Here is a 14490-nt window from a genome sequence, read left to right on the forward strand (position 1 = left end):
TAAGCCACCTTATCTTCCACCTCTCAGGAAGCTCACATTCTCAACCATCTTTCCTCCTGTCCAGAAAACGCAGCATCCTTCTCCCAAGACCACTCTCCCCCCTGTGCTTTGAAGCCTATGTTCTAAGGCTCTTCCATGCAATCAAACCTTGCAGAACCCCTCATCACCTCCTAAGTTTTCAAAACCTCTCTTCTCCCCATCTAACATCTTTAACGAGTCTGTACATTCTTGCTACCTCATACCCTCACTATGTACTCACTACTCAGACTGTTTCAACCCAAGCTGCATACTCCAATGACAGCTTTGTGGTCCTGATAACATTCCAATTCAGTTGATCCTTCATCAACACCTTTTTGCTGGCTTCCATAAAATAGCACTGACTCAATGTGCCTACTGATGCTCTGCTCTTATTCAATTTCCTTATCTAGTTTTTCTTCTCTCCATCAAGTATTACAAGTTCTTCACAGCACAGTGCTTTTTCCTTACATTCTCAATAACTTCATGTAATCCTGTAATCTCAAGTAACATTCATTCATTCATTCATTCACTATTTACTTTAAGTAGGCTCCACACACAAGCAGGGAGCCCAACACGAGGCTTGAACTCATGACCTTGAAATCAAGACCTGAGCTGACAGAGGCAGACTTTAACTAAGCCACCCAGGCGCCACCTCAAACAACATTTATATGCTGAATCTCAAATGTATTATCTCCAACCAAGACTTCTTATCTAAGTTCCATACTAGCATACCCTATCCCTCACAAATACCTCAAATTCAATGTGCATAAACCTGAACTGATGAACTTGCCCTCAGAATGTCCCTTTATCTCAGAGAATGACATTACCATTTGCTCAGGTGCTCACATTAAATACTGAGAATCACTTTTAACGTCTCCTTCTTCCTTACTGCCCATGCTACTAAGCTGTCACTTTTCTCCTTGCTCAGTACAGCAGAAGGTCTCAAGTTAAATGTGAGCCTTGCCCCTACCCTGCACTCAGACCAGTAAATAGGCTATTATACAATTTCACAGGACCCTATATTTTTCTTTCCACTTCTAAAGTTAGTTTATTGGGGCACTGGGTGGCTCAGGTGGTTGAGCAGCTGCCTTCAGCTCAGGTCATACTCTCAAGGTCGTGGGATGGAGCCCTGCACCAGGCTCCCTGGCAGGGAGCCAGCTTCTCCCTCTCCTCCTGCTCACACTATTTCCATCTCAAATGAATAAATAAAATCTTTTTCAAATGAATAAAAAATAGGGGTGCCTGGGTGACTCAGTTGGTTAACCGACTGCCTTCGGCTCAGGTCATGATCCCGGAGTCCTGAGATCGAGTACTACATGGGGCTCCCAGCTCCGTGGGGAGTCGACTTCTCCACCTGACCGTTTAAGTAATCTCTACACCCAATATGGCACATGAACTCAGTTCCCAAGATCCAGAATCACATGGCTCTTCTGACTCAGCCAACCAGGCATCTCAGATCCTTCTATCTTTCTGTAATTTTCAGCACACTTCTTATTCTGTCTTCAATCTACTACCTTGCCCACTAAAATGTGAATAAGACAAGATCTTGTTCGTTGGCATAAATGAGCACTCAGCATAGAGGACACTAAAATAGCTGAATGGTTGGAAGGCAGGCATTCCCCCAGACCTTCCTATGAACAAATTTATCCTCCTCTACCATCAGGGCTCTCAAAAAGTTGTGGACTGCTTCCTGGAGTCAGAGACTGGACCAGAAAAATATATGTATCGTCTGGCTCTAAATTCTAAAAATATGGCATATGGAAAATCTCTGAAAAGCATCAAGTATTATACAAATGTGTTGGTCATTGTTTTAAAAGCAGTTACTTATTGGGACGCCTGGGTGGCTCAGTTGGTTAAGCAGCTACCTTCGGCTCAGGTCATGATCCCAGCGTCCTGGGATCGAGTCCCACATCGGGCTCCTTGCTTGGCAGGGAGCCTGCTTCTCCCTCTGCCTTTACCTGCCACTCTGTCTGCCTGTGCTTGCTCTCTCACTCTCTCTCTCTCTCTGACAAATAAATAAATAAAATCTTTAAAAAAAAAAAAAAAAGCAGTTACTTATTATTATCAGCGGCAATCAAGAGTTCCATTCCCAGAGGGCAGAGATTATGCTTATAGTTTCTATGTACTACCCTCCCATGGCTGGTATTCAACCTGGATCCAAGAAGAAACGTGTTAGTGGTCTACTGCACTTTTGTTATTTGCTCAGACCCTGAAAATAATTCTCCTTTTACTAAGAAAATATTTTACAAGAAATTAAAGTTCTGGAGCACCTAGATGGCTCAGTCGGAAGAGCATGCCACTCTTAATCTCAGGGTTGTGAGTTCAAGCTCCATGCTGGGTATAGAGATTACTAGAAAAGTTAATAAACTATAAACAAACAAACATACAAACAACAACAACAACAAAAAACAGGGCACCTGGGTGACTCAGTTGGTTAAGCAACTGCCCTTTATTTTTTTAAAGATTTATTTATTTATTTATTTGACAGAGAGAGAGATCACAAGTAGATAGAGAGGCAGGCAGAGAGAGAGAGGGAAGCAGGCTCCCTGCTGAGCAGAGAGCCCGATGCGGGACTCGATCCCAGGACCCCGAGATCATGACCTGAGCCAAAGGCAGCGGCTTAACCCACTGAGCCACCCAGGCGCCCAAGCAACTGCCTTTGACCCAGGTTATGATCCTGGAGTCCCAGGATAGAGTCCCGCATCAGGCTCCCTGCTCAGTCTGCGCCTCCCTCTGACCTCTCCCCTCTCAAACTCTCGGTCTTTCATTCTCTCTCTCTCTCAAATAAATAAATAAAATCTTAAAAATAAAATTCTACTTTAGAACAAAATAAGCAAAATTTGTCTTTCAGAATTTGCATACTGAATTTCCATTTGTATATAACAAAAAAAAAGAAGATACTTATTACTTATAAAAATAAGGTCAGTTTTATGCACTAAGTATTATAATTACTTAGGCCATAATTCTTATTAAAATTATTTAATTAGCGATGAGAGAATCCATAATATGTTCCCATCAGTTATTTCCAACATCAAGATAAAAATGACTGTGCAGTGACACTATTATTTTTTTAAAGATTTATTTATTTGGGAGAGAGAGAGAAAGTGCACAAGTTAGGAGGGAGGGGCAGAGGGAGAGAGAGACTCTCCAGCAGACTCCTTGTTGAGGAGTCCAATGCAGGGCTTGCTCTGAGCCAAAATCAGGGGTCACCTCACTGAGAGCCACCTAGGCGCCCCAGTGACATGTTATTTTATTTTTATCAACATATAAAGTATTACTTGTTTCAGGCATGCAGGCTGACATATTTTAAATATAAGTCTTTAAATATGATATTATGTTCATTCATGAAAAGAACACTGTGGATGTCTTTCAGATCTTCTACTAGTAATTCAAATTATTCACTGAACTGTGCTTTACCCTCTATAAAATGGAAATAAAGCCTGGCTTACATAATTGTGATTAAGGGTCAACTGATACATAAAGGGCTCAAAATAAAGTAGGCGCTAAATAAATAATAGGTCTCTTATCTACTTCCCCTAAAAGAATTTTAGGTGCACCTGGGTGGCTCAGATGGTTAACCATTTGCCTTTGGCTTGGGTTATGATTTCCAGGTCCTGGGACTGAGCCCCATGTCAGGTTCCCAGCTCAGCAGAGAGTCTGCATCTTGTCCCTCTCCCACCCTGCTTGTGCTCTCTCTCTCTCTCTCAAATGAATAAATGTTTGAAAAACAGAATTTTAGGTACAACTTAAATATATTCTAAACAAATATATTCGTACCTAAATGAAAGCTAGGAACTGTTTGTGATACTATACTTTCAGAATTCTTTAATAATCCTCATTAGACACCTATACTTTATCCAATAAGCAGATGAAAATCTCATCTCACCTCACGAGTTCCTGGCCTACTTTAAGCTTTCAGGAATAGAATAATGCATCCCTTTCTAAAAATCATCTCCAGTTCCAAATCAAAGTTCTTAAATTCCTGACAACAACATCCATCTAACATACAAACACTCAGTACAGCTTTAAGCAAATGGAAAAAAAAAAAAATGTATTGGCTACGAAACCAGTCATGCAAATTAAGAGCCTATGCAGTAGTTATCTCAATATTTGGCAGGATGTGTAGACTGAATCCCAGCTGGCTGGCAAGGAAAGTGTGCCAAGTAGAAATATAAGTCTTTGCATACTTTATTCTAAAGTCCTGATTAAAAACCTGTAGCAGAAAGCACAAAGATGGAAAATGGAAACAGGCTCATACAAAAGGCAAGAGAAGCCTTCTTGTGACCCTAATACACACAGCCCTGGATTCTACACTTTAAAGAACATTACACAACCTCATAATTATAAGGGCAAACATTTAGGTTCTACTAAGGGCCATTTTTAAGCAGCACACCTGTTTGAAAACTCACTTTAATAACAATTACAACTTAAGTATTTGTGTATAAAACACAAATCCTGAATGCATTGAAATAATCCAGGGAGGGGTACCTAGGTGGCTCAGAGGGTTGGGCCTCTGCCTTCAGGGTCCCAGGGAGCCCCACATGAGCAGAGAGCCTGCTTACCCCTCTCTCTGCCTACTTGTGACCTACTTGCGATACTTGTGTCGAATAAATAAATAAAACTTAAAAAAAAATAAAATAAAATAATAATAATAATAATCCAGGGAGGGGTGCCTGGATGGCTCAGCTAGTAAAGCATCTGCCTTTGGCTTGGGTCATGATCTCAGGGTCCTGAAATAGAGGCCGAGGTGAGGCTCCCTGCTCAGCGGGGGCTTCTCTTCTCTCCCTTTGGCGGGTGGGTGCTCACTCTCTCTAATAGTAAAATCTTTAAAAAATAACAAAAATAAAAATAATAGGGGCGCCTGGGTGGCTCAGTGGGTTAAAGCCTCTGCCTTCAGCTCAGGTCATGATCCCAGGGTCCTGGGATCGAGCCCCACATCGGGCTCTCTGCTCCGCGGGGAGCCTTCTTCCTCCTCTCTCTCTGCCTGCCTCTCTGCCTAGTTGTGATTTCTCTCTGTCAAATAAATAAAATATTAATAATAATAATAATAATCCAGGAAGGAAGGCTTAGGTAGTTCGGTAGGTTAAGTGTCTGACTCTTGATTTCAGCTCAAGTTATCCCAGTGTCATGAATCAAACCCCACATTGGGCTCTGTGCTCAGCAGGGACAGCAGGGAGTCTGCTTCTCTCCCTATCACCCTTCCCACCCCCTCCCCCTAATAAATATATAAATCTTTAAAATAATCCAGGGAGTATAGGATGGAAAGTAGAGTGAGTGTGGAGCAAATGGGGCATAGAGCGACAGAGGAAGAGGGAGAAGCAGACTCCCCACTGAGCACGGAGCCCAACCTGGGGCTCCATCTCAGGATCTTAAGATCATGACCTGGGCCAAAGGCAGAACCTTAACCTACTGAGCCACCCAGATGCCCTTAAGTTTTCTGTTTTTAAATGAAAAGTTAGGACACTTGGCACCTGGGTGCCTCCATTGTTGGGCATCTGCCTTCAGCTCAAGTCATGATCCTGAGGTCCTGGGATCGAGTCCCACGTCAGACTCCCTGCTCAGCAGGGAGCCTGCTTTTCCCTTTCCCACCCCCCCTGCTTGTGTTACCTCTCTGGCGCTCTCTCTCTCTCTCTCTCTCTCTCTCTGTTAAATAAATAAATAAATAAAATCTTTTTGGGGAAAAAAAAAAAAAAGAAAGAAAAGTTAGGACATTTGAGCAACTCAACCATTCCTTGCAGTTCTCATTCAGTCTGTAATCTTGCTTCTAGTTGTCTTTCTCATCAAACCTTTATTTGGAAAACAGCAACAATAATAAATTTCATCATGACCTCATTCCGCACTTCCTCTCCAAATAAGCCACAGGTTTTAAAAGTACTCCCTGGTATGAAATATTATAATATATATATGAAAAAATTTTACCAGTAGCTAAAAAATTAACCACATATTCCCCTACAGAGAAAGATACGCACCGTAAACTTAATGCTAAAAGAAATGATACAGTAAATCTGAACCCTTTTCACCGATGTGATATAATTCTACAGTGAAAATGGTCTGAATTCCACGGGAAGGAATTTAGCTAGTACACTTTGAACAAACTTTATCTCGAAATTTCTCAAAGGCTCTTGAATAAAATGACCTGCAAGGGAGTTCTGAGACATTATATGTACAGTTTTATCTTGAGTCCAAAATTTTGTCATTCTCAAGGATCTTTAATTCAAAAAAGGCTAGGAATCACTTTAGATTTATGAAGACTCCATCAAAAATTTAAGTTTGGGGGGGCGCCTGGGTGGCTCAGTGGATTGAGCCGCTGCCTTCGGCTCGGGTCATGATCTCAGGGTCCTGGGATCGAGCCCCACGTCGGGCTCTCTGCTCCGCAGGAGCCTGCTTCCTCCTCTTTCTCTGCCTGCCTCTCTGCCTGCTTGTGATCTCTCTCTGTCAAATAAATAAAATAAAATCTTTAAAAAAAAAAAAATTTAAGTTTGGGTTTCTAAACTTCAACTAAAACCAAAGGCTTTTTAAAGGATAGTAAAGACAGTAACAATCTGACAGACACAGTAAGAATAGAGTCTAGAAACAGGGAAATGCCCAAATGTTAGAGGGTAGGAGCAAAGAAAAGGAAGGTCATAATGTACACAAGTATTTCCAAAACTATAATCAACTTATAAACATACAAACCTATAAATGGTTTTTAAGAACTTAGAATAAGACTACCGTAAGAACTAAAAGCATTCCTTCAAAGTTCCCTTCTTACCCTACAGGGGCTGCCAGGGTTGCTGCAGCTCTGAGTGGTCAAAGGAAAAGAGAGGAAAAAAAATATTCACAGAGCTACCCCATGCCCTTTCCACTAAGAATACCTCGTGAAGAAGGAAGAGGGACAAGATGTTCTTAAACATCTATTTATCTGTATTTTAGTACACATTTTCTCCTCATGAAACCATTATAATGTTGTCTGGGCTCCCAGTCAGGCCACAGTATCAGCAGCAGAACTATAATTTAGCTATATCAGACTGGGAAACTAGTATCTCATTTCTACAGAAAACTCTTTCCAGTTCCCACCTAACAACTTCATATGGTGGTATGGACAGATACAGACCTAACATCAGCAAAACCATAAAAGCAACTACCATCTGTGTACATTTAATTTCTAAGTTCGTATTGTGCCTCTACCTAAACATTCATCCTGCTGTTATCCTCTCCCTGCCAGTGACACCCTGCTCTCAAAAAGATAGCACCTGGAAAAGCTGTGTCTGCCTTCCTTGACCAGTTTTGTCACTTCCTCAGCCTCATCTTCCTTCCTCCAGGCTATGTGACCCACACGGTGAATGAACTATCAGAGGACAAGACACAGCAGTAAGAACACTGGATAACTGAAGTGGAACAGCACTCCCACAGCCACAGTGGAGGGCACACAGTATGTGCTCAACGTGTTAAAAAATCAGTAAGTGAATCTCACTCCAGTTGTGCCACTACCCAACCTTGGATAGTCACTTGACCTCTTTGAGCCTCATCTATAAAGTAAGTAGACCTGAGTTAGTTTATTTTGGTTTAACAGTCCTATGATTATAGTTTTTAGGAGCTGATCTGAGAAACAGTTTTTAAGCTGTTTTTTTCTTTTTCTTTTTTTTTTTTTTTAAAAGATTTATTTATTTGACAGATAGAGACCACAAGTAGGCAGAGAGGCAGGCAGAGAGAGAGAGACAGCGGAGGAAGCAGGCTCCCAGCCAAGCAGAGAGCCCGAAGCGGGGCTCGATCCCAGGACCCTGGGATCATGACCTGAGCTGAAGGCAGAGGCTTTAACCCGCTGAGCCACCCAGGAGCCCCTAAGCTGTTTTTTTAAATGAAAGTTTATCCTAACCTTAAGTTTTAAACAATGCTTCAGAAGAAAATGTGGGCAAAGCATAAGGACAGCCAAATCAGAATTAACTGGGAGAATCAAGGGAATGACAATAACAGCTGGCTCGTCCTCTCCTCCAAGGGTGAAAAAAAGAGTGAAAAATGTTCAGCATTTTTAGTAAAACTATGCAAGGCAAAGTCTTTTATTATACTGTTCTGAGGCACTTATATTAAGCCTCAAGGACAAACTCTTCTTAAGTTCTTAAGAATTCAGTACTAGGAAAAGTTTTGTCTTTACTTCCTTTCAAAATATGAGATCTCTATAATCTTTTGTATCCCCAAACTTTGCCAGAAGTTGAAATCTAAGGTCTGTTTTCAACTACAGTGCCATCCATCCTTGTCCTGTTGCTAATAAAGCAAGCATGCTCTCTCCTGCTACCTCCAATCTCAGTTCTTTGGTCTTTTAATTAATTGTACTTTTACCACTTACTCTAAATCTCAAATCTTTTACAAAAGATTTGTAGGGGTAAAACGGACAAAATATATTGTTTTCTGAATGAATACTAGATGCCAGATTTACAAATTAACACCTTAAAAATACAACTGGTTTTGTGGATTAAAATCTATTAATACAAGTTGCTAACCAAACTCCAAACAAATCTCAAATTGCAATGAAGTTCAATTCTTCAATGTTTCCACAATACCTCCCTAATCTTTCTAAACTAGTTTTGAAGGAAAGCCTAACACTCCTAAACTTAATCCTCAGTGTATATGCTCATCCAATTTCCATTATCAGTAACAACACAAATCCTCCACAGTAACAGAAATGAGATACTGTGTGATGCTAACCCAACAAAGAGAGATGTTTTTTGCTGGAAATGGAGTTCCGGATATAAGAAAAACTGTTCGCAAAATGTACCATGAGTAACAGCCTGGAAACATTAATATCCAAATTGCTTAAGTAAAACTTCAACCCCCAACTGGTTTCTTTAAAGTTGTTAAGTCTCTTCTACTAAATTACCTATAGTCCCCATTAACCACAAATGCATAAAGAAAACACAAGAAGCATAGTATTTTAGAATTCAAAGTATTTAACTAAGTCGTTTACACAAAGCTCTTCTGGCTCAGAATAAAGAAATTCAAAACTTACCTGAAGTCATTAATTTAGCACAGGTACTTTTGCTTGCATCATCTTCTAAGATTCGGTTTGTGCTCTTTTCTTTCCCAATCAAAGTTTCTTCCAAATGTAAGCATTTATCAGATGCAACACTGTCTTCACCCACTGCATGACTAATTTTGCTATTAGCTTCAAGTACAGAAGTGACCTCTTCCAGCTGAGCAGCTTCACTAGATTCTGAATAAGTGGAACCCTTACCCTGGGCTAAATTCTTTGAAGAAACTGGTAGAGACTCATCATCACTATCAAATCCAAAAGGATCTCCAGTATTTTCTTCTTCCACTTTAGGTTTCTTCGGAATTTCTTGGATATCTGGTTTGAAATTGGGCCTCTTCTGCCCTAATTTAGCCATAAATGTGGTCTCTCCCCATTTTGTGCTAAGGGTGGTCCGTTTGTTGGAAAAGACTTCATCAAATTTTGAACTGCCATTTCCTCCTTTCCTACTGTATGTTTTCCCAAATCTGGATGTCATTTTGACACCTGTTTCATATTCTCTGTGGAAAAAAAAAAAGAATATATATAATCACCAAAATCGTAACAAATATTAACACTGAATATAAAAGTAAGAACCAGGGATTCTCCCCATGGGGCTTTTTAAAACTGAAGATACAAACCTGTAAAAATGGTTAAATACATATGGGGAGGGCATATAAAGAAAGGGGTTCATTTTTTATTCTACAGATTTCCAGATCTCAATTTCCTTATTTCAGTGAGTACATATTCACAAACTACTTACAAAGTAAGCGAGTATAAAAACTAATAACCAACTTATCCCCAAAACCAACTTAAGAGCAGAACATCAATTTTTTTAGGTTTCAAATGAATCTATGCACTATCCTTATAAATACAAGTTACCTTTACAAAAATAATCTGAATAGGTTATTACTCCTAATATAAAATCTTAAGACACAAAATGTTGATTTTTTTCAGGATTTCAGAAATATCAAATAATTGACTAAATTAGGTCTTTGAAACTTCAGAGCATTTATTCAACTGAAGGGGGAAAAGTCAGAAAAATGGTAATATTTTCTCACGTATTAGAATCTAAAGTTGTTTTTTTTTTTAAGATTTTATTTATTTGACAGAGAGAAAGATCACAAGTAGGCAGAGAGGCAGACAGGGGGAGAAGCAGGCTCCCTGCTGAGGGGAGAGCCTAATGTGGGGCTTGATCCCAGAACCCTGAGACCAGGACCTAAGGCCAAGGCAGAGGCTTAACCCACTGAGCCACCGAGGCACCCCAGAACTTATAGCTTTTAAAACAATCTTAAAGGTTCTGATTCTTGGTCTAATGTCAGTTGAACTGCAACTTGACAAATATTCTCTAGTTGGTCATCTTCCTGCGCACAAGAAACCATACTTATTCTATCTTCTTTGTCCCTATAGTGCTGTGCTCCTTTGCTGAGTTATGTTTTCCTGAAGCTGGTGAACTCCAGCATACTAGACTGCTCTGATTATTAAACGAAGCAAAAGAAACATATAACTTTATTTTCCTCTCTGCTTTATAAAAGATAAATGTACTCATCTGATGTGCCTACATAATAACTACTATGAGAAAAAAAATTTAGGACGGTAAACGAGGAGTAAAACGTTTTTAAAGCAAATTACAGTCCTTTTTAAACACTATCAATTCTTAACCATTTCCTACACTTTAACATTCTAAAGTTTAAATATCGATATATCAAATATATCTGGAAATAAAGAACTGTCTAGATTTTGAAAAGAAAATCTTCATATCTTGAAATTTAAAATACAACAACTGTAAAGACATTTGTCTTCTGCTTTTGAATACGTTTTGGTCTACATTTTAAACACATTTTCCTCTACTAACTTAAATTCTTACAACTTACATCACTATAAACTTAGTTTTATATATATACAGTAGAGATTTTCCTCTCATTTTTGGTTAGAAACCAATTCTATTTTGACAAAGTAACTGTTTGGTCATCATACAGCTCTCCATTAAGAAAAAATAGTGTGAAGACCTTTTAATATGACAGAAAACCTTTTCCTAAGATCTATTTCCCATCTACTGTAGATTTACACTAAAGAATCATTCTTTCCTGTTGCATACAGCCTAAACAAAACTAAGTATATCTGGCAGCTCTAAGAACAGAATAAAGTCATTTCATTCCTCCAAGAATATAAAGCCCCGATCCACACACCTACATTTACACATACACCAACAAAGCTGGAACATTTTGTATACAATTACATGGTAGCAATCACCTAAAAATGTCAACTAAAGGCCAAACCAAAAATCTAGACTTGAACTCCTTTGGGCCCTGGAGGAAAACGGTCCTGGAACCACAAAGCATTCACTGTTTAAAGTTGAAAGTCTGCAAACACTTGGTATAAAGGAATTAACTATATTAAGCGATAAGAAAATAATGCTTATGTTTTTTAAGAGTCCATGTCTCTTATAAATATATACCAAAATACTACTGAAAAAACGTCAGCAATTCTCTAGCTTTAAAGGATGTGGAACAGAAAGCATGTAAATGAGAAATATTTGGTTAAGAATAACTAACTATTGAATCTGAACGATTAATATACGGGTGCTCATTACATAATACCCCCTACTTTTGACTTCCTTTAGAGTTTTCCATATCTTTTTGGAAAAGTCACTAAACAGACAACTGTGATGGCATTATCTACGTCTAGAGTGCAAAGTAGGTATAAATTCAAGTAAGTGTGCAGGCACAGTTGACATTGTATTTTAAGTATTTCTCAAATACACAGGCGTCTTGTTCAGGTTTCAAACTCCAAAGACTTTCCTAATAAAAAAGGAAAGAATGATTCACAACTAAGTCTTTTTCGGTCGCTGGGCCCTTGCTTCTGCCCAAAGCCAGGTCGAATTTTTAGGAAAGTGCGCTGGGATGAGAAGTCCTCACAGTTAACCCTCAACCAAGTGCAGCGTCTTTAGGATCCCCAAGGGCTTAGAGGCTTCCACTAAGAAGTGAAAGCCGGAAAGGGCGAAGCTAACCACCCAGAAATCCTCACCTGGGGGCGGTCGGTGCACCGGGAGGTAGCGGGGAGAGGCGGCCCCCTCCGGCTGGAAGCTCACGCAACTTTTCTCCTTCCCACCCCCACCCCCACCGCCAGGAACGGGATGTAGCTTCCGACGCCCCGGAAGCCTCTGCCACTGAATCCCCAAGGCAGTGTAAGGCCTCGGTGGCGGCCAGGGGCGGAGAAAAGACGGCGAAGGACTCAGGGCTGAAACCAACGCACTTGACCGCGCTTGGGGAGGGAAGTAAATCAGAAACCGCCCGGAAGAAACTCAGAAAAAGGAAAAATAAGAGAGGAAAAAGAGAGTTCCTCGTGTCGTTTCCCTGCCCAACTTCCTCAGAGGTTGTGTGGGTGAAACAGCGAGACTTCCAGACCCCTAACTCCCCCACCCTCCCTGACTCGCTCCGGGCCTAGGCAGCCGCCCGAGACCTCACTTACCCTCGGCGCCTGGCGGGTGCTTTGGCCTCGGGCCGCCTCCGCCTCTCCTGCTCCCAAAGGCCCACGGACGGGCGCGGGAGCCCCGCGCGGGAGAACAGGGGCGGCTTGTGCGCGAAGAGAGGCAAGGGGCTCCGCCACCGTCAGAACCCGCGACTCTGCTCTGGGTAAATAGGAAACCCGGTGGAGGAGGGGGGAGGAGCGGCGGCACCGCAACTTCCCTCCCCGCCTTGAGCGCCGCCGGCCGGGCCCGGGCCTAGGCCTCCCTGGCCGCCGCCGCTGGAGCCGATACCGGAGTCTGCTACGTGCCGCCGCTAGGCCACCACCGCCTCCTGCGCCGCCGCTTCCGCCGGTGAATGGTCAGCGCTGGAGTTTGAACAGGGCCCTGAACCATCTCAACGCCATTTGCGCTCCCGGCCCCCACCTCCTTCCTCCAACAGCCGCTCGCTCCGTCACTCCGCTTCCCACAGGCCCCGCGCGGCCGTCCGACCCCACAGCCAATCGCGCGGCAGGTTACTCAAACCGCCGCGCAGGCGCCGCTCCCCGCATGCTCCGGCGCCCGCCATTGGTCCGGCCGCGGCGCCCGACGGGAGTTGTAGTCCCGGTCCGCGAGGTCCCTGTACTCGGAGCGGGGCGCGGGAGGTGGTGGCGGGAGGAACGGTCGTGGCGGGTCTGACCCGCCCGGGCTCGGGAGCCAGTTTCAGCTCCCGGCCCCGTCGGGAGACCCAGGTGCTGCGGGGGAGGGCCGGGGGCTCAGTGCAGGCAGCTGTGTCAATCGTTTCCCCCCCAGGGACACGCCGGTGTCTAGGGAGGATGGGTTGTGCAGCTGCGCCAGGCCTGCTGGGGCCGCGGCCCGGGAGTGGGGAGGCGGGGAGCTGAAGGCTCGGAACCGCCCTCAGCCCGGCCTGGCCGATGCTCGCCCAGCGCAGGTAACGACTGCGGGAACCGGGAAGCCCGGAGCGCTGGGCACGTAACGCCGCGAATGATGTCGGCTCCAGCTCTTAAATGCTCCCCCTCCGACTCCTCGGCCCGTACGTTCATAGTTCTCGCGTCTCTCCCGCACCGATTAAAACTGACCCCGAGAATACTGGCTGATGTTAAGGAATTATCGTTAACCTTGTTGGGTGTGATAACGATAATGCGGTTATGTAAGAACCAATAATAATAATAATAATAAAAAGACTTAAGTTTTGATGGGTAAAATGATTTCGAGTCTGGTATTTACTTGAAAGTAACTCCTACAAATACCGGGCGAAGGGGAATGAAACAAACCAACGGGGTGATTTTCCGTTGTCGCGTGATACGTACACAAGGGCTCATTATTCCAGGCTCTCTAATGTTTCTGAAATTTTCCATAATGAAAAGTTTAGAGAAATGAACCAGTGATTGCCTCTGGGGAGGACAGGGAGGTGGGAGATGAAAGGGGGAAAATTATTTACACTGTACGCTCTTGTGCTGTTTGGGTTCTTTTTCCAAATCAATGTATTACCTATTCAGAAAGTTGGAAATTTGGGGGTTTTCTGTCTTTCTTTCTTTCTTTTTTTAAGCTTCAGTGGGAAAACAGCCTTCTAAAAAAAAAGTAGCGCAATCAGTTTTTGTTAAGAGGTAAGTGATTCATCTGGCCGGGACAGCCCAGTTGTTGGGTGGGTAGTTAATGGAGATACACCTGGGAAATTAGAAAACTAATCGGTTCTAGTGAAAACCCCGCCCCTTCTTCCACAAAAGGATAATTTGCTTTAAATGCGCCCAGAAGTTACCAAATTCCTCCAATATATTCAGGAAACTCCGAATAAAGAAAAAAATAGTTCAGAGATTCTGCAGCCCTTCCCAGTGGGAAGTTAAGGTGGATTTTAGCAGGCTGACTTGTTTGACTTTTGCAATACTGCTTGCAAAATTTATATTCTGACATTTACAATTTCCCAAATATCACAACAGTACTTTCTCTTGATTGTTTCAAAATAAATCAACTTTTGATAGCCTTTGTGACTGGAAGTTATAACAGGTCTGCATATTCCACTGTG

General features: G+C 42.4%; 1 protein-coding gene across 2 annotated transcripts in view; it reads right to left on the bottom strand.

The window, feature by feature from the left end:
* The window catches only part of WAPL (WAPL cohesin release factor), an 84178-nt gene extending 71250 nt beyond the window's left edge, over positions 1-12928 (bottom strand). For both annotated transcript variants that reach the window (XM_046027194.1, XM_046027193.1), the window contains exons 1-2: positions 12473-12928; positions 9002-9522 (exon numbers count right to left, since the gene is read on the bottom strand). In XM_046027194.1, coding sequence (XP_045883150.1) covers positions 9002-9500 — 499 coding nt within the window. In that variant the 5' untranslated portion in view covers positions 9501-9522; positions 12473-12928. The remainder of the gene's footprint in view (positions 1-9001; positions 9523-12472) is intronic.
* Between the last annotated feature and the right edge of the window lie 1562 nt (positions 12929-14490).

The sequence above is a fragment of the Meles meles genome, chromosome 13 (assembly GCF_922984935.1).
Source record: "Meles meles chromosome 13, mMelMel3.1 paternal haplotype, whole genome shotgun sequence".
NCBI lineage: Eukaryota > Metazoa > Chordata > Mammalia > Carnivora > Mustelidae > Meles > Meles meles.